This window comes from Sphaeramia orbicularis, chromosome 11 (genome assembly GCF_902148855.1).
Source record: "Sphaeramia orbicularis chromosome 11, fSphaOr1.1, whole genome shotgun sequence".
NCBI lineage: Eukaryota > Metazoa > Chordata > Actinopteri > Kurtiformes > Apogonidae > Sphaeramia > Sphaeramia orbicularis.
Window position 1 is genome coordinate 8,547,681 of NC_043967.1, and position 17,485 is coordinate 8,565,165.

Consider the following 17,485-nt stretch of genomic DNA (forward strand, 5'->3'; position numbering starts at 1 on the left):
AAATAAACAAAACGGAGATAATCAAGAAAATTAAATATAATGATCAAGAAAAGCAACAAGAATTAAGAGAATTGAGGGTCAGCCCTGCAATGATGAACTGGCAACACATCCAGAGTGTACCCCGCCTTTGTCCATTGGTAGTTGAGATAAGCTCCAGTACCCCCTATGACCCTCTTGAGGACTATATGGTTTGGAAAATGAATGAATTGATAGACTTTAAGTTTGGAAAGGCAGTAGTCCCCTAAAATCATAATGCATCAAAAAAGAAAAACTACAAAGTAACTAATGTGTTTTGCATTCCTTTGTACAACTCTGTATGTATATCTAATCTTACAATAAAGAATTATTAAGCCACCGAAAAATGTATTTAAAATAGGAGAAAAATACACAGCATTGGAACATTCACCTTTAGGTAATGGCATTGAGTTTCACACCCCGATGATGGCGTTAGAGGAAAATGGCCAGAGTGTAAATATAGTTTATTGGCTGAACATAAAAATGCACCGTCTAAAAAGGTTCATGCCTGGAAATATCACAAACAACAGAAGAGCTGAAAGAATAGCACAAATTGTTCCACATGCCAACAACCATGTATCTATGCAGCACATTAATACACAGCTGGAAGCAATAGTCAGATGTACTTGTGCCTTGATAATAGGATTTTAATCAGATTATTAACTCACACTGTGGCAGAGCAGACAGTTTGGGGTCTGCTGAGTTGATTTAACCTGTACTATATCTCTAAACCAGCTTCATCAGCAAATTATACTTTGCTATTTGTTTGAGATGTATACACCTATCTATATTTGTCACCTGCTGCTGACTCAGCCCTTTCTCGTGAGCACTGATAACTAGAGTAACTAACACCGGGTTTACAAATTGATCTGACAACCACCTTAGTGATAACACTTAGTTTGACTGATTACAAAGAGATGCTGGTCTTAAAGATGCCCTTCAGTGCTTGATCACCATATTTCCCTGAGAGTCTTGAGTAAAGAGCATATCTTCCTCCTCATTGTCCTCTGAATAAGATTTGTTTAAATTACTCTGATCTTTAAGCAGACTCCTGGCATGCAGACTTCGGTGAGCGATGACCCTGAATCCTTCTGAGTCCTGAGTGAACAACATGGCTAGACTGTCTTCATGTCCTTTGGGTGGTTGTCTTTTCAAAGGGGAACTACATGGCTTTATCCATTTAAACTGTGCACTCATGCTGTTCTCCTTATTATGAGCCCTTTTCCACAGCTGATCTGGAATATGTTTTCGAGGCGACACAAGTTTTGACCCTGCCCGCGTATGATCTGTAAAAGGTTTAAGAGGTGACAGAGTCGAGTGTTTCTTTGGGGATTCAGACAACATTGAGGTGCTGTTTTCTTTATCATCATCAGTCTGTGAAAGCTGAAAGTGTTTGAGGGATTTTTGAGTTGAGGTTCTTCCATCTACATTCACCAAAATTCCATATTCTGCTTCACTTTGTAGATTGCTCGAAAAACCTGGCTCAGAGTCACTGAACTTCTTCACTGACGTGCTTTTCTGTTTAATCAGGCCAGCATCATTCTCCTGGCTGCAGGTCATCAAATGGTCCTGATGATAATTGTGTGCAGTGGGATCCGACTTAACTAGCACTACAGCAGTCTCAGAAAACTTCTTTTTTCTTTGTGGAGACTTTACCTCCTCACACTGTTCTTCTTCAGATTCACCGGGTGGGTTTAGAGAGGGTGTGTGTTTTACTTTGTCTTCCTCCCAACACACTACTGCTTCAGGCCCAGTCACATAATCCACACTGGCCCCAACTAGTCCTTCCCCTAAGTAACACAAGTCAGACATCCCAAGATCTGCATATTGGCCTCTTTTTGTATCGGATGTTACAGGTGTAGATGCAGATAAGGTTGATGGTACACAAGGTTGTTGTGGATCTGTGGTTGGCGCCTCAGATATAGACATCTTATTGAGAACTTTTGGTGGAAAGAATAAGAAAGAATCAAAGTTAATACAACAAAAAGACTGCTATTTTCTTTATAATCATAACATGTGTATGATAAATTGTGTCAACCTACCCCTGCGCTGGCATGTAAAAAAGGTTGATATGGAGCTCTGTTTGGTCTTTGGCATTTCCATTTTGGTCTGAGTGAAGTTGAGAGCAACAGCCACATTGTATCCTCCACCTTCAGCAAATGGGTTCAGCAGTTTAGAAATGGGACGGGTGAGTCGTTTCTGCAACATAAGAAGTACTTTGTAAATATATCAAAAAGAGGCTACGAGTGTATAGAATTGATAGCACTTTGGTAGCACTGAATTTAAGATGATAATAAAGCTCCACAGTCTACTTCCTATAGGTACCTGTTTAGCTTTTCCTTTGAGCTGTACAGTGTCTAACCACACACCACATTCCTCTTGGCTGCTGGTCTGCAGAGCTGGCCTGGATGTCTTCATAGTGGAAACTGGTGAGAAAACTAAATCATCACCTTTTGCATAAAAAATGTCACATTTACAGTACATCTTGCACTACAAATGGGAAAAATGCAGATTAGAGCTGCACAATATGGTGAAAACAATATTGTGATTATAGTCTAAATGGTTATGAGAATGCATTTTTCTGATCACTTTCAAATATAATTTTTTCAACTCAAACATACAACCTCAAACTAGCATAAATATACAAAAACTTTTACAACAATCGGAGAATGTGGAGACTATCATTTTTCATGTTTTACACAGAACCTTTCTCTGCTCATTGGTCCTGAATCCAATAGACCACCACACACACTGTCTGGACCTTTAAGTTACTTTTTGGATTGTATATCTCTACAAACTCAAGATTAGCTTGTGCTAATGTGTTTTTCTATGTGCACTTAAGACATCCATGATTTTCCCCCCGCAGTTTTCAGGGTGGTGTTAGGTACTGTGTAGGTTCCAACATTTTTCCTATGTTTGTGGAAGACTGAAGAGCCTGGGTCCTTACTTCTTCGATTAAAAATATATAATTCTAAATAATTTGACGCTATTGGTGACTGAAAATTATTACGCTATGTAAAATATCCGAAACAGAAGAGATATTAGGGAGAAACTACATTTAATAAGTGACCGCAAACCTATATATATTGTTTTGATTTTACTATACTGGGACTCTAACGGGGGAAAAAACCCGAAGGAAAAGTTGACTATCTGTCAGTGCTCATTATGACAGCCACTTAGATTAACTGTTAACTTTACCATGCAACGCAAATAACATAACATTATATACAGCCAACTTTACCGACCAAACTATCTATAATTTACGTGACATTAAACATCTTGCCTTACCTCACTGTCTTTATCTTTAGAGTTGAGGCTTGCTTTGATGTCTCTCAAGTTTGGCGCCTCGACAGCAAGGTATCCATGTGTTTGACTGTATAAAAAATACTGAATAAAGTAAAGTCTTAAAGATTATTTTATATTGGGACAACATTTTAAAAATTATAAATATAAAAACGTAAAGCCTTTTGGTAAAGTGATTACGTTAAAGAGTCCAATATTATTTTAAAAATATTTTTAGTAAGGCACTGTTACTACCTAATATTGACGTCTATGGGTCCTCGTATGAGGGTGTGTTTACATTGACGTCACAATAAATTGCTGATAGGGTAAGTGAAGTGTTTTTCATTTTTGTTGTTTGAACTGTATTATAACCTAGCATTAAAATAGAGTAGCGGTTTCAAATTATTATTTAATGTTTACATATAAACGCGTGTATGTCCTCCGAAAAAAATAAATCAAGAAGGAAGTACTTGAGGTTAGCTTCAACAGCTACTTCTAGCTAGCTAGCTAGCTCTGTCGACAAAACAAGATGATCGGCTTTTTCCTCATAACGCTATAGATACTGGTCACACATTTGTTCAGTGAGTCTTCTGGCTACATTTCTCTGGACAGCGAAAATAGTTGTTATTTTCCTAATGTAATAGTTTTTTGTGTGTGTTAACTAGCCAAGCCTGCGATAACTTCACCAATGCTTTGAACAGAGAACAGTCTGTTTGATAATAGATATCACAGGATATCCCCATAGCGCTCAGTAGATCATTTCAGGATGATAAACAGGAATATCTTAAAGACATATACCCGCATGTTAAAATTAGTGAAATAAGTGACCTGGCTGGACACCTCTGTAGTTTCTGATTCTCATCATCGAGTTGATGTTCATTAAAAGTTGGAGTTTTTATCTATAGCGATCATATAACTGTACACCCACTGAAAAATATCAATACAGAAGCCTTGAGGATCCGGGTCAAAATTTATCACCCGGCAACTATTGAATTCACTTTGAAGGCTGTTTTCATTGACACTTGATCAGCGTCAAACCACCAAGTTATGCCATTGACATATATCTGACAAGTTTGGATTTGGCTTCTATTCATAGCATGGAAGGAAAATGTCCTGAAGTTAAGCCGAAGAAAATGGCACATAAAATATATTTGAAAATTATACAACTGGGAGCAGTTTTTAAAATTGAAGTAATTAATATTGGAATTGATAGAAACCAACAACTTTCCTCACATTCAATAACATTTCTCTTTCACAGATAAAATTCTGTAAAACCGCCAACATGTTCCATGGGATACCAGTGACGGGCGGTGTAGGAGGAGGTAAACAACTTAGACATCTTACATTTTATACAGATATAGCCTAGTCCTTTTGAATGCTTAATACCAGCAAATGCCACTCAAATAATGTACCTGTTTTCCCCCACAGCTCCAGTGAATAAGCCTGAGCTGTATGAGGTAAATGTCATTTAGGAATGTTTAAATCACTGTGGGAAAACTCCTGTTTTTTGGGGGGGTGTTTTGCCTTGGTTTTGCACTTATTTCGAACAGTTGGAACACAAACAATAATGGCACTTCAGTTAAATTGCTGTTTCGAGTCTGTAAAATCTTCACTTTGTCTCCTTTTTAATGATAAAAAGAACACATGTTATTAGCTAGTTATTATTATTATTGTATTAAGTCATCCTCTTTGTCATTAAAAGCCTTCTCCACAAATTATGTGTTTCAGGAAGTGAAACTATACAAAAATGCAAGAGAACGAGAAAAGTAAGTGTCAGAGAACAGCCTTGTGTCAGTAAGTAATTCAGAATGTCACCCTCTTTAATATGTTATTATCAACCCTGTCTCTGAAGGTATGACAACATGGCAGAGTTGTTTGCTGTCGTCAAGACCCTTCAGGCTCTGGAGAAAGCTTACATCAAAGACTGTGTGACACCTAATGAGTAAGTTTTACTTGTTTGTATGTCCTTGATGTAAGATTGACCCAAATGCCTGCTATCATATGATGCAGGATTTGTCTCTTTCAGATACACTGCTTCCTGTTCCAGACTTCTGGTTCAGTATAAGGCAGCTTTCAAACAGGTGCAGGGCTCAGATGTCGGCTCCATTGATGATTTCTGCAGGAAGTACAGAGTGAGTTCTAATTCAATCTTTTTTTAATGCTCCTGCCCGCCCCACAGTGTGCAGGTATATAGATATAAGAGTAACTCTGTCTGTCTTTCTGTTAGAGATTTTTGTCCAACCTATTTCTCTGACATTATTCACACAATTCTTTTCAGATTTCACACATATATTCTTAAATGTGCCTTTCTCTCAATTTTTGCATTTTTAAAAATATTTGAAAAGTTATTGAAAAGATTGAGAGTTAAGACTCAAAATTCATTCCTGGTTCGGCAGTATCAGTGAGCAGGAGGGGCAAAGTGTTGTTCAACTGGGCAGGGGTATTAGTAAGCTCCATTTACTTTTTCACTTATTTTATAAATTTTATTTTGGAAGTGCTCCTTCACAAGGAGTTTTTCTCTTGTTATATTGCCTTCTAGCTTGACTGCCCACTGGCGATGGAAAGGATCAAAGAGGATCGACCAATCACCATCAAGGATGACAAGGGCAACCTGAACCGTTGCATTGCAGACATAGTCTCTGTACGTCCTCTCACTCCACAATCATATTAAGTAGTCACCATAGTCTATCCAAAGGCAGAGCTTCTTATTCTGGCCATGTGCCTGCATAAAAATGGTTGCAGTTATTATTGCAGTGGAGTACTGTAGTGAGTTCACTTCAGGTACTGAGAAGCTGAAATGGTTTGAGTCAATTTGGCTCATGGGCTTGGCAGCCATCAGGTATGCCCACTGCCAACTCTGAAATCAGCTTATAAAATCAGATGAGCTGATACAATCAGTGGACAAAAGGAGAGACACTAGAAAAACTCCAGTTTCCTTATTTGTCTTTGTGTTTCTAAAACTGACAGTTACACTGTGTAACATGTTGAACACAGTTTCATTGCCACTTTTTCCCACCTTTTGTAACCCTCAGCTTTTTATCACCGTGATGGACAAGTTGAGACTGGAGATCCGCGCCATGGATGAGGTAAATGGGATAAAATATGGGCAAAATATTAATATAGACAGTTGTATTGCACTGATTTCTTAACACTCATTCTTTAATTTTGGCCAGATTCAACCAGACCTGAGGGAGCTGATGGAAACCATGAACAGAATGAGCAACATGCCTCCCGACTCAGAGGCAAAGGATAAAGTGAACCTCTGGTTAGTGCCATTAGCCCCTTGAGTCGTACTATATACTTCTACTATATGGTAGTATACAGTAATGACACAGTAAAGTAGTGAATGGCCCCTCTATATTCTTTATCTAGAACTTGCAGTAATAATAATAATAATAATAATAATAATAATAAACTTTATTTGTATAGCACCTTTCATACAGAAATTGTAGCCCAAAGTGCTTCACATTGATTGAAAAAATACAATATTAAAATACATTAAGATTTGATTATACATCAAGAAATAAAATGAAATTTGAGAGAAATATAATAAAATAAAAATAAAAACAGCACACATTAAAATATTTGATTATACATAGAATTTTTGAGTGCAAGAAATAAAATGAAATTTGAAATACAATAAAATAAAAAATGAAAACAGAAATACAATAGAATAAAATAAAAATGAAAACAGCGCACATTCCTGGTTCCTGAATTGTGACCCCATTTTTATCTCCTTTCAAAGGCTGATGAGAATAAAAATGTTTTTAATTTGGTTTTAAATATACTCAGTGAACTGGCTTCTCTAATGTCTTTTGGAATTGTATTCCATAACTTTGGTGCATAGTTAGTAAAGGCTGCGTCCCCCATTTTCTTTGTAATATTTCTGGGAGTCGCTAGTAAACCTGCGTTTGATGACTTCAGTGTTCTAGTTTGTACATAATCGATCAGTGAGTTTGCAATGTAACTTGGTCCGGTTCCATTTAGAGCTTTATACGTGAGGAGTAGTATCTTAAAATCAATTCTGTAGGTTACCGGTAGCCAGTGCAGGGAAACCAACACTGGAGTAATGTGCTCTCTCTTCTTGGTTTTGGTTAATAACCTAGCTGCAGAGTTCTGAATCAGCTGAAGTCTGTCTGTGGTGCTTTTTGGGAGACCTGTAAGGAGTGCATTACAGTAGTCCAGTCTGCTGGAGATAAAAGCATGGACCAGTTTTTCAGCATCCTTTCGATTTATAACCTGTATTACTTTGGCTATGTTTCTGAGGTGGAAGAATGACGTTTTAGTGACTTTCTTTATATGGGACTTAAAGTTTAAGTCTGAGTCTATAATGACTCCCAGACTTGTCACTTCTGGTTTGATCCAGGAAGTGAGTTTGCCCATCCTATTCATCAGCATTTCCCTTTTTGCTTTTGGGCCAACAAGCAGGATTTCAGTTTTTTCCTCAGTAAGAATCCGTTAAATTAAAGGTTTAAAGGCAAGGTATGAAACATTCTCCCTTAAAACAATATATAAACTCATATAATCCTGTCCGTCGTTACGTCTGACAGTCATTCAGTAAGTGCAGGGCTGCACAATTAATCAATTTTAATTGGAAGTCGGATTTTATAATTAGGACGATTTTTTAAAAAAAAAGGGAATCGTAAAATCGATTTCGTCTCTCTCGTGCCTCCCGGCCGCACGCCTCCAGGTCGCGCGCCCGCGGCTACCATAGGCTCTTCTTCCTATCTGTGACAGCGGTCTTTCACAGAAGTGTGTGTAATGACCGGACTTTAAATCTGTTCATGAACCCACAGTGGTGATACCAATGTAAGCCGACGTTTTGCGCACAGATCCCGCAATTGAAATATAACTGTATGGGGATCACTCATCTTACGTCGTCCTGGATCTGTACCATACAGTCTTCTTCCGATGTGGGTCTGGGTCGCGGGGTCAGCAGCCTCAGCAAAGGAGCCCAGACAGTCCTCTGCCCAGACACATCCACCAGCTTCGGGTATAGAATCCCTCCAGCGTGTCCTGAGTCGGTCTGTTCCACACACGGATCCCCCAATTAAAATGTAACCGCATGGGGATCACTCATATTACGGGGTCCACGCATGCATGATGGATGCCTGTCTTACATTGGTATCACTTCTGTGGGCCCAGATACCCCAAAAAGTAGATAGATATATAGATAGATAGAAAGAAAAGTGTGTGTGTGTGTGTATATATATATATATATATATATATATATATATAAAAGAGCTGGAGGAGGTGTCTGTGGAGAGGGAAGTCTGGGCATCCCTGCTTAGACTGTTGCCCCCGCGACCTGGCCCCGGATAAGCAGCAGATAATGGATGGATGGAGATAGATATCTATCTATCTATATTTATCTGTATAAAATTTATTTATTTCTCTTACCTGCTAAATTTTTCATTCACAAATGTAAGTTCTGTAACACAAAACCAAATATTATTTATTTTTGAAAGATTTTGAACTTTATTTAAAGCTGTTAGATAATTCTAGAACCAAAAAGGTTATAAAAACCATCAGTATTTGCTCTGATTTGGACATTGTATTGTATTGTATTCCCCTGGCAAACTTGTTTTGTTATTTTCTTGTTGTATACATTGTATACTCCATTCAATAAAGTTTTAATGAAAAACAATATATTAAAAAAAAAACTTCTGTAGGTTCATCATGTGATACCATCATAGATTTGAGGTAGGGAGCAGTACCTTGGATTGTGGGCTGCTCACGAAAATGACATGCTGACTTCTGTTGTCTTTTGTAGTTTTACACAAAAATCAAGTTTTTACAGGGAAAAAATAGGGATTTTTTTTTTTTGTCAAAATCGGGCAGCCCTAAGTAAGTGGTGATGTATTTAATTGCAGAAACCCTGGCCTCAATAGTTTTTATTTTCCTATTGTTTTGCTCCTTTTATGATGTTAATCAGGGTAATGGACCTTTGGGTCGAGGGTTTGTACTTTCAGCCAGTAATGGTACCGTGCAATGTTTGGGCAGAAGTTGAGCAAGATATTACTGAAGCTTATCTTCTCACTTTGCTCTCAGTTGGACTGCACTTCTATCTGAGAGAAAAACACAAGCATACATGCATATGTACATTGTAAAAAATATTCCAGTGAAATTCAGTGATGGTGAGCTTTTAAACAAAACTATTGTGCAATCAATCACAAAATAACCTTTTATTTTTCTATTATACTTTCTTTTCTGGTTATCAGTGCTTTCTCTCTATTCAATCCACTGATAGTTTGACCTCTGCTCTCTCTTCCTCATTTGTTGAGAGGACAGGAGATGGAGTTTGAACAGTTCTGTTAACGAACACAAGCCAGAAACATTTCATACTTAGCATTTAGTGATAATCATTCAAGTACATTCTTAGCACCAAGTAGCTGCAGTGACTGCACATAGAGCTTAACTGCTAGTTTCTTATTAGCCTGCAGTTTAATGGCACAATAAAACTCAAAACAAAAACAACTCAAAACCGTAATGTGAAAAAGTGTCACTTTATCATTTGTCTTTTTTTCTCTCTCTCACACACATTAGGTTGACCACCCTCAGCAGCATGTCAGCCTCTGATGAGCTGGATGATAACCAGGTGCGCCAAATGCTGTTTGACCTTGAGTCGGCCTACAACGCCTTCAACCGCTTCCTCCACTCCTCCTAAAACAATTGTTCTTAGAACTTGAATTTGTCCTCGCAGATGTGAATTTGTGTGTGGAAACATTTCCCTTTGACAAATCTCCCACCTCCTTTATTATCATTCTCTCAATATTTACTCATCCCATGATTGTGTTGTGGTAAACTGAACTCCGGCCTCTTACGTAACTATTTGTCTGTCATAGTGCAGGCTCATTATGCTGGGTATTACCTCAGTCCCTTAATCAAGAGTTAGATTGTCTATTGGCCCCTTTTCTTGCCAGACTTGTGTGATCAATCCTATTCATATTGCCCTTAAAACAGTTTACTTCTACCTTTGTACTGTGATTGAATAAAGGTCTAATTTTGTACTTCAGTTTTACAGAATGTCACTTGAGGATCTTATTGTCATTGGTAAATTCCGCACATGAGGACAAGGTTTAACAACTGAAGCCTTTGTATAGCTCTTTTTTTTATCTCTTATGGTTCTTTGGTTTGTTTTCTTTCACGTAAGCATTTATTGTCTGATCATTACAGTAGCAAAAGCAGCTTCTCCTTAATCAGTAAGTGTGCTGTAATATCAAAGTGTTTGGGCTCAGAGTTGGTTGATTTACACTTCTTCAAAGCAAGGTGATGGTTTATGATTTGTTTCTCAGTATATTTGTTTAAGTCTCTTTCACCCTGTCTCTTGTTATAACACTCTAATCTGTATTTTTCTATTTAGAGGATAGGGTTTGGCCACATTAAGTGGGAAAAAGCGAGGTGGACACAGATGTGTGTTTTTTTGCTTGCTAATTTTGTTTCAACCCTCAAACACCAATAGGGAAAACATATTTATTGAACTTTATTGCTGTAAATAATAGTTTTGATTTTTAAATGAAAGCATGTAACACCTTTTTAGGAATAAAGTTTAAAAATTCTACCTCCAACTTTGTCTTTTCAACTTTTGATGGAAATGACCTACAGCCAATTGTGGAGATACTGACTGTAAATATTAGCAATTCTGACATTTCAAGTTTTGTGCAGATAGACAACAGAAAGACACAACAAGTTCTCTAACGGTCTTGGTTTTGACATAATTTACTGCTTAGATTTAAAAGGACAAACTGTTTAAATTTCAGCCTTCTAGCCCATGACATTTGCTTTTACAACAGTGCACATTGATGAACACCTACGTTAGAATAATACTAGATGTAAAAATTCTGGATCATAGGTGACATTACTAATTTACATCCGTTGTCTCTAGGTAAGTAACAAAAGCAACATCACACATAAAACTAACAATAGGAAGGGAAGGAACAGAATACAATGGGCAAAGGGTGATTACAGATTTGATGTGCTGTTGTTGCTATTGAGCCATTGTTTCAAGTGAGTCATAAAAGCTGAATATTTATGGCAAGCCCTTATTAAAAGAGAGGCTACTTCAAAGTTTATTTCCCTTGACTGACACATTTTGACCATATGCGGTGTGTCTGTGTGGCCCCTCTAGTGGTGACCCAATGCCATTTGAGTCCAGTTTAATAAAGTTATTTAACCTCCTAAGACCCAGCTATGGGTTTTCTGTCCACATTTGTGGACAAGATTTTCGCAACTTTATATTAAAAAAAAAAAAGAAAGAAAACTGTCCACCACAAGGGACATTCCATAAAAATTTAAAAAAAAACAGCATCTGAAAAAACTGTTGCATCATGATGTTTCCAATATAGACACTTATTTAATAAAAAACAAAAAAAGCTTGTACTTTGCTGACATTTCCTGGGTCTCAGGAGGTTAAGGGAGGTGGAGCCCATGCAACACGTTGTATATAAAACCAATGTTTTTTGTTTTTTTTTTTTAATTGTTATGTATTTCTTGATGCTCAGCAAATTGTACATGTTTAAAAACTTTAACGATTTCTTGAAGGGTGATCCAGTTATTTTAAGTATTTGCATGACCCAGTTGTTTGATGGTTTTAGTGTAACCTATTAACCACAACTACAGTCAGCAAAAAATGTTTCATTCAAGAAACGGAAGCTCCTAGAGTCTAACTCAGCAGGTAGTGAGCTGTTAATCACACTCATCAATCAAAGTCAGACATTCCCTTAAAATCTTTTTAATGAAACAATAATTTAAAGCTAGACCACCAGAGCAGTTAACAGAGAGTCCATATTAAAAATGGGACCTGAAGAACTCCTGGATTACTGACTGACTTGTCTTTTCAGAGAAAAGTTTGAGGTTAGTGATTGGGAGTCTAAGCTTTTTGGAGCAGCATCTAGAGGCCATCAGTGGCATTACAACATTGGCTTTATTGGGGAGGTAAGGGCGTTCTTGCTTGGACTGAATAAACCTAAACGTATAACTGTGAAACTAAAAGTTATATTATTAATTTCTCAAGCCCATTTACAATGAAACTACCTGCCAATTAGTCTTATCAGTTTATACTGAAAAACAAATAAACCTTCTGTCACAGATGTCACGATTTTGAGAGAGCATGCATTTGGTATGCTGACTGCAGGAATGTCTACCAGAGCTGTAAACCGTGAACTGAATGTTCATCTCTCTACCATAAGCCGTCTCCAAAGGCGTTTCAGAGAATTTGGTAGTACATCCAACCAGCCTCACAACCACAAACCACGTGTAATCACACCAGCCCAGGACCTCCACATCCAGCATGTTTACCACCAAGATCATTTGAGACCAGCAACCCGGACAGCTGCTCCAACAATTGGTTTGCATAGCCAAATAATTTCTTCACAAACTGTCAGAAACCCTCTGAGGGAAACTCATCTGTATGCTCCTCATCAGGGTCTCAACCTGACTGCAGTTCGTTGTCATAACCGATTTCAGAAGGCAAATGTTCACATTCGATGGCGTCTGGCAATGGAGAGGTGTTCTCTTCATGGACGAAACCCGGTTTTCACTATAGAAGGCAGATAGCAGACAGCATGTACGGTATCGTGTGGGTGAGTGGTTTGCTCATGTCAGTGTTGTGAATCGAGTGGCCCATGGTGGTGGTGGGGCTATGGTATGAGCAGGCATATGTTATGGCCAACGAACACAGGTACATTTTATTAATGGCATTTTGAATGCACAGAAATACCATGACGAGATCCTGAGGCCCATTATTGTGCCATTCTTCCACAACCATCACCTCATGTTGCAGCATGATAATACACAGCCCCATGTTGCAAAGACCAGCTTTCCACTGGCCACAGTCAACAACCTGATCAACTCTATGCGAAGGAGATGTGTTGCACTGTGTGAAGCAAATGGTGGTCACACCAGATACTGACTGGTTTTCTGCTCCCCCCAATACAGGAAAACTGCCCATTTTAGAGTGGCTTTTTATTGTGGCCAGCCTAAGGCACACCTGTGCAATAATCATGCTGTCTAATCAGCATCTTGATATGCCACACCTCTGAGGTGGATGGATTATCTCAGCAAAGGAGAAGTAATCACTAACAGATTGAGAGAAAATTTGTGAACAATATCTGAGAAAAACAGGCTTTTTGTGTACATAGAAAAAGTCTTAGATCTTTGAGTTCAGCTCATGAAAAATGGGAGCAAAAACAAAAGTGTTGTGCTTATACTTTTGTTGTATATATAATAGATGTTGCATTGACACTGCAGTCTATGGGAATGAATGTGTCAATGGAGCAGCCATCTTGGTGCGTTATAGCGCTCCTTTTAAATGAATGAACGTCAGTCAGGGTCAAGGTGTATACAGACTTAATTCACCATAGATTGGCAAATTTGAGAAGCGATGTTTTATGACTTTGTTCGTTACAAATATCAGACCTGTATTTATGACCGAGTTGTGAGTAAAATGATAGAGAAAAGTGTTTTTTGTCAATATAGTCTACTTTATGTTGAAAATGTGATGCGCATATTGCCAATTCTTCCATTCAAAATAATATCCATGGGCGGTCAGTACCAGTGAAGATGCCTCTTCTGCCAGCTGTATATATCGTATAGTTGGTTCATTGATAGTTCTCTACAAACCTATACAAGATGTCTGTGTGTATGGACCTGTCTATAGTTCTTTTTGCAAACTTATACAAACAGGCTGTTGGCAAGTTACAGGCAACTGGATGTTCATCTTTGACATTCAATGTCTATAAATGTATTTAAAAAGTATTTCCTTGTCAGAAAAATGTACTGTGTACAGTTCAAAGTCTATAGTTCTCTACAAATCCATACAAGACACCCGTGTGTATGGACCTGCCTTGTCTAGAGTTCTTTTCCCCAAAAAAGCAGGTAAATGGATCTTCATCTTTACCATAAATGTAAAAAAAAAAAAGAAGTATTTTCCTTGCCTGAAAAATGTATTGTATGCAGTTCATGGTCTATAGTTCTCTACAAATCTATTCTCTACTGTCCATAGTTTGTTTCCAAACTTTTACAAGCAGGCTGCACATTTTTTAGGCCTAACCAGGCTCACTTGTGATTTTAGGGGCTTGTATGACGGTGATAACATTAGGAAGCTTATGACGACTGATGGATTGTCAGGGTCTTTTGATGGTAGCTAATATTACTGGCCTATTTTCTGCATGTAGTAGGCGTGTAGTTTATTTTGAATGGAAGAATTGTCTATATGCACAATTCATTTTCAACATAAAGTAGGCTATATTGTCAAAAAATGCTTTTCTTTATCATTTTACTTGTAAATACAATTCTGACATTTGTAACGAACAAAGACATATAACATCACTTCTCAAATTTGCCGATCTATGGTGATATAAGTTTGTATACACCAGGGGTCACCAATCCTAGTCCTCGAGGGCCGGAATCCTGCATGTTTTAGATGTATCCCTCTTCCAACACACCTGATTCAAATGCTAAGCCTATCATCAAGCTCTGCAGAAGCCTGATAATGACCATCACCTGTGCTGGAAGAGGGAAACATCTAAAACATGCAGGATACCGGCCCTCGAGGACCAGGATTGGTGACCCCTGGTATACACCTTGGCCCCGACTGACATTCATTCAATTAAAAGGAATGCTACAATGCACCAAGATGGCGGCTCCACTGACACACGCTGAGTAGGGCTGGGTATCATGGCCAATTTCCGTAATCGATTCGATTTTGATTCATAAGGTTCTGAATCGATTAATCACAATCCGATTTGATTCAGTATTAATTGATTGATTCAGATTCATTTAGTGACACCAAAGTATCATTTTTAAGCTGTAACCTGATTATTTGACTACCACAGCCATGCAAAACATCAATACTGGTATCACTATTGACATTAGAAAGGAAATGAATCTGAAATTTCAGCAGTGAATAGCTGAATCTCTTAAATAATGAACGAGACAGAAACATTGCCATGTTTCTACAGTGGCTCAGAGCAGACTTCTTCATCATCTTTATTCTGTTTTATGGCTGGTGACTTCTAGTGTTAAGGCAAATTACTATCACCATGTGGTGCCACTGTCAATTTTGGTCCCCCTCAACCATAATCATGTTGGGCCCTTGCTACAATTAAGTCCCTGGAAACAATCTGTCGGAGCCGGGTGGGGGGGTGGAAGGGTGTGTGATTGTCGGTCGGGGGGTGTAGCGGTCCCTGATTGTCGCCTTATTATTCCTCTAAGTCCACACTCAGCCATAGGTGATAGTGGATCCAAGTTAACATTCTTAACAACTGGCTTCCATGACCCACCTCGTAGAGCCTCCACTGACCAGACGGTCCGGCAGCTTGTTCCTCTGCACTAGGGGTTCGAGTTTGAGGCTGGGAGGAGGGGTTTTTCCCACCCTTCCTCCGCGCCCCTCCCACGCCAGAACCATCGCGAGTTTCCCCCAGGGGCCCGCAAGACAGAACTGGCCACACCTCCGCATTGGTGGTATCTGGGTCAGGTACTGCTCTGAAAAATCGATCTCATCCATTATTAATTGATTACACAAAATTTAAATAAAATCGATCTAAAATCGATCAAATCAGTTTTTTTACCCAGCCTTAATGCTGGGAGGATGGACGTGACATCTTTTATATATATCTATGACCTGAGCTAGTTACCAGGCTAGCTGATAGACCATAAGTCAATATGAGTAAATGAGCTCAATAAGCAGCTGAGGCAGCTACATTACATGGTACTGTAAGTGATTACTGGTAAATTTTATGACAGAATCCTCTGACTACCTTGTTAGTGTAAACACAACTACAACACAGCTGCCTTTCTGGGAGAAAACAAGTTTTGTTCAATGAACAAGAGCACCTCAATGTGCTGTTGACAGACCCACCTGTCAATCACAATGGCCACTCCCCTAATTGTGCAGAACTTTATGGCTTTGGACAATCTAAAGCCAAAAAGTTACAGTTGTACAGGTGTAACAGATGGGAAATAAATTAAAGAGGCCAAAAAAATTTTTGGTAGCAAGCTGTAAACTTATTTTCTTTCAGCTGTAAAGTTGGTTGTTGTAATGCTATGGAGGTGTGAAAATGAGTGGCGGCTCCTTTAAGAACCAGGCAGCGGCGTGTCCGTTTCCAGGACGACAAACAGCGACAAAACTCTGCGGCTCGTCCGTTTGCAGTGGCGGTGGGAGTATTTCATAACTAGCAGTCACAACAGACTGATACACTGTTTAAAAAAATAGAAACAATAGTAATACAGTGTGTAATTATCGGTCACTAAACGGAGAAGACGAGCTAACCTGCTGCTCTTCGACCGACACAGGGGATTGGACCAGAGCAGTGAGGGAAAGCGGCGTGATCTGTGGTCGTCAAGCTTAGAAGTACAGTTATGTTTTCTTGTCTATGTTGTACGTTCTAACTAAATAAGATGCTGCAGCTCTGGCAGAACTGGCCCCAGTCTCTCCAACTTATGTATTGCTAACCGCTGAACGCCTGGATACACAGGACTGTGTGATTTCCTCATCCCACAGTGTGTTTATTATGATTTCTACATGAGCAGCAGAGGAACGAGCTCTGAAAAGATGAGCAAAAAATATGAAGCAACACACGTCCCTGAGGTCGAGGAGCACATTTCTCTAAAATATGAAATCAAGAAGAGACTTGGAAAAGGGGTGAGTCACCGCATCCTCTAGTGTTAAAAGTTCAGTGAGTCAAATAGGTTCATTGTTGTTCTGGTAGAATCCAATTTATTCCACTATGTTGTGGACATGGCCAGTCCTGTAACACTCCAGCTGCACTGTAATACTACAGCTTTAGAGAAATTCCTGTAATTCTCCAGACTTAAGGTCCTCAGTGAATGCCAGTGTTGTAAGTGAGGGCTTTATTTACTTTGGCAGGACAAACTCGCCAATCAGGTGATCTGCGAGGACACTTGTTCACTTCAGAGCCCAAAGCTTTTGTTTTTCTCTTCACTTATGCAGTTGCCACACATCTAAAAACAGCTTGGTTTCTTTCCATAGCCTGCCCAGAGGGACTTGGTACTTTCCTCTAAGTGGGCAGGTGGTGACTGCCACGTAGTGTCGTGATATTGGCTCTATCACTTAGGCATACCTGGGCCTCAGATTACACAGGAGCTCATCCTGCAGGTGGAGAGGCAGCATCATGCAGCAGGGAGATACAAAACTCTGACCACAGCTCTGTGCTAATGCAGACTGGAT

At 38.9% G+C, this 17,485-nt stretch overlaps 3 protein-coding genes across 4 annotated transcripts in view; 2 read left to right on the forward strand and 1 right to left on the reverse strand.

The window, feature by feature from the left end:
* Positions 1 to 62: 62 nt before the first annotated feature.
* Positions 63 to 3,338, reverse strand: aunip (aurora kinase A and ninein interacting protein). Its single transcript, XM_030147587.1, has 4 exons — positions 3,304 to 3,338; positions 2,341 to 2,441; positions 2,058 to 2,214; positions 63 to 1,955 (listed from the first exon to the last, which is right to left on the reverse strand). Exons 2-4 carry the CDS (start codon positions 2,431 to 2,433, stop codon positions 955 to 957), a joined length of 1,251 nt encoding a protein of 416 aa, XP_030003447.1. The 5' UTR covers positions 2,434 to 2,441; positions 3,304 to 3,338; the 3' UTR covers positions 63 to 954.
* Positions 3,339 to 3,552: 214 nt separating this feature from the next.
* vps28 (VPS28 subunit of ESCRT-I) lies at positions 3,553 to 10,865 on the forward strand. The gene is made up of 10 exons (XM_030147588.1): positions 3,553 to 3,623; positions 4,556 to 4,619; positions 4,726 to 4,754; positions 5,026 to 5,063; positions 5,150 to 5,239; positions 5,324 to 5,429; positions 5,837 to 5,938; positions 6,330 to 6,383; positions 6,471 to 6,562; positions 9,844 to 10,865. The coding sequence occupies exons 2-10, from the start codon at positions 4,580 to 4,582 to the stop codon at positions 9,962 to 9,964; spliced, it is 672 nt and encodes a 223-aa protein (XP_030003448.1). The 5' UTR covers positions 3,553 to 3,623; positions 4,556 to 4,579; the 3' UTR covers positions 9,965 to 10,865.
* A 5,512-nt stretch (positions 10,866 to 16,377) lies between these two features.
* Positions 16,378 to 17,485, forward strand: part of mapk15 (mitogen-activated protein kinase 15) — a 16,357-nt gene continuing 15,249 nt past the window's right edge. The window contains exon 1 of one of the 2 annotated variants that reach the window (XM_030146722.1): positions 16,378 to 16,939. In XM_030146722.1, the coding sequence (XP_030002582.1) occupies positions 16,820 to 16,939 (120 nt within the window). In that variant the 5' untranslated portion in view covers positions 16,378 to 16,819. The remainder of the gene's footprint in view (positions 16,940 to 17,485) is intronic. The other variant, XM_030146721.1, reaches the window with a different exon arrangement.

Excerpts from the sequence above, each read along its gene's own strand:
- aunip (XM_030147587.1), bottom strand. The coding sequence starts at position 2,433 with ATGAAGACATCCAGGCCAGCTCTGCAGACCAGCAGCCAAGAGGAATGT. Across the intron at positions 2,215-2,340 it reads TCAAAGGAAAAGCTAAACAG|AAACGACTCACCCGTCCCAT; the intron begins GTACCTATAGGA and ends CTTATGTTGCAG. Across the intron at positions 1,956-2,057 it reads TTTTACATGCCAGCGCAGGG|TTCTCAATAAGATGTCTATA; the intron begins GTAGGTTGACAC and ends TTCCACCAAAAG.
- vps28 (XM_030147588.1), top strand. The coding sequence starts at position 4,580 with ATGTTCCATGGGATACCAGTGACGGGCGGTGTAGGAGGAG. Across the intron at positions 5,064-5,149 it reads AATGCAAGAGAACGAGAAAA|GTATGACAACATGGCAGAGT; the intron begins GTAAGTGTCAGA and ends CTGTCTCTGAAG. Across the intron at positions 5,430-5,836 it reads ATTTCTGCAGGAAGTACAGA|CTTGACTGCCCACTGGCGAT; the intron begins GTGAGTTCTAAT and ends ATTGCCTTCTAG.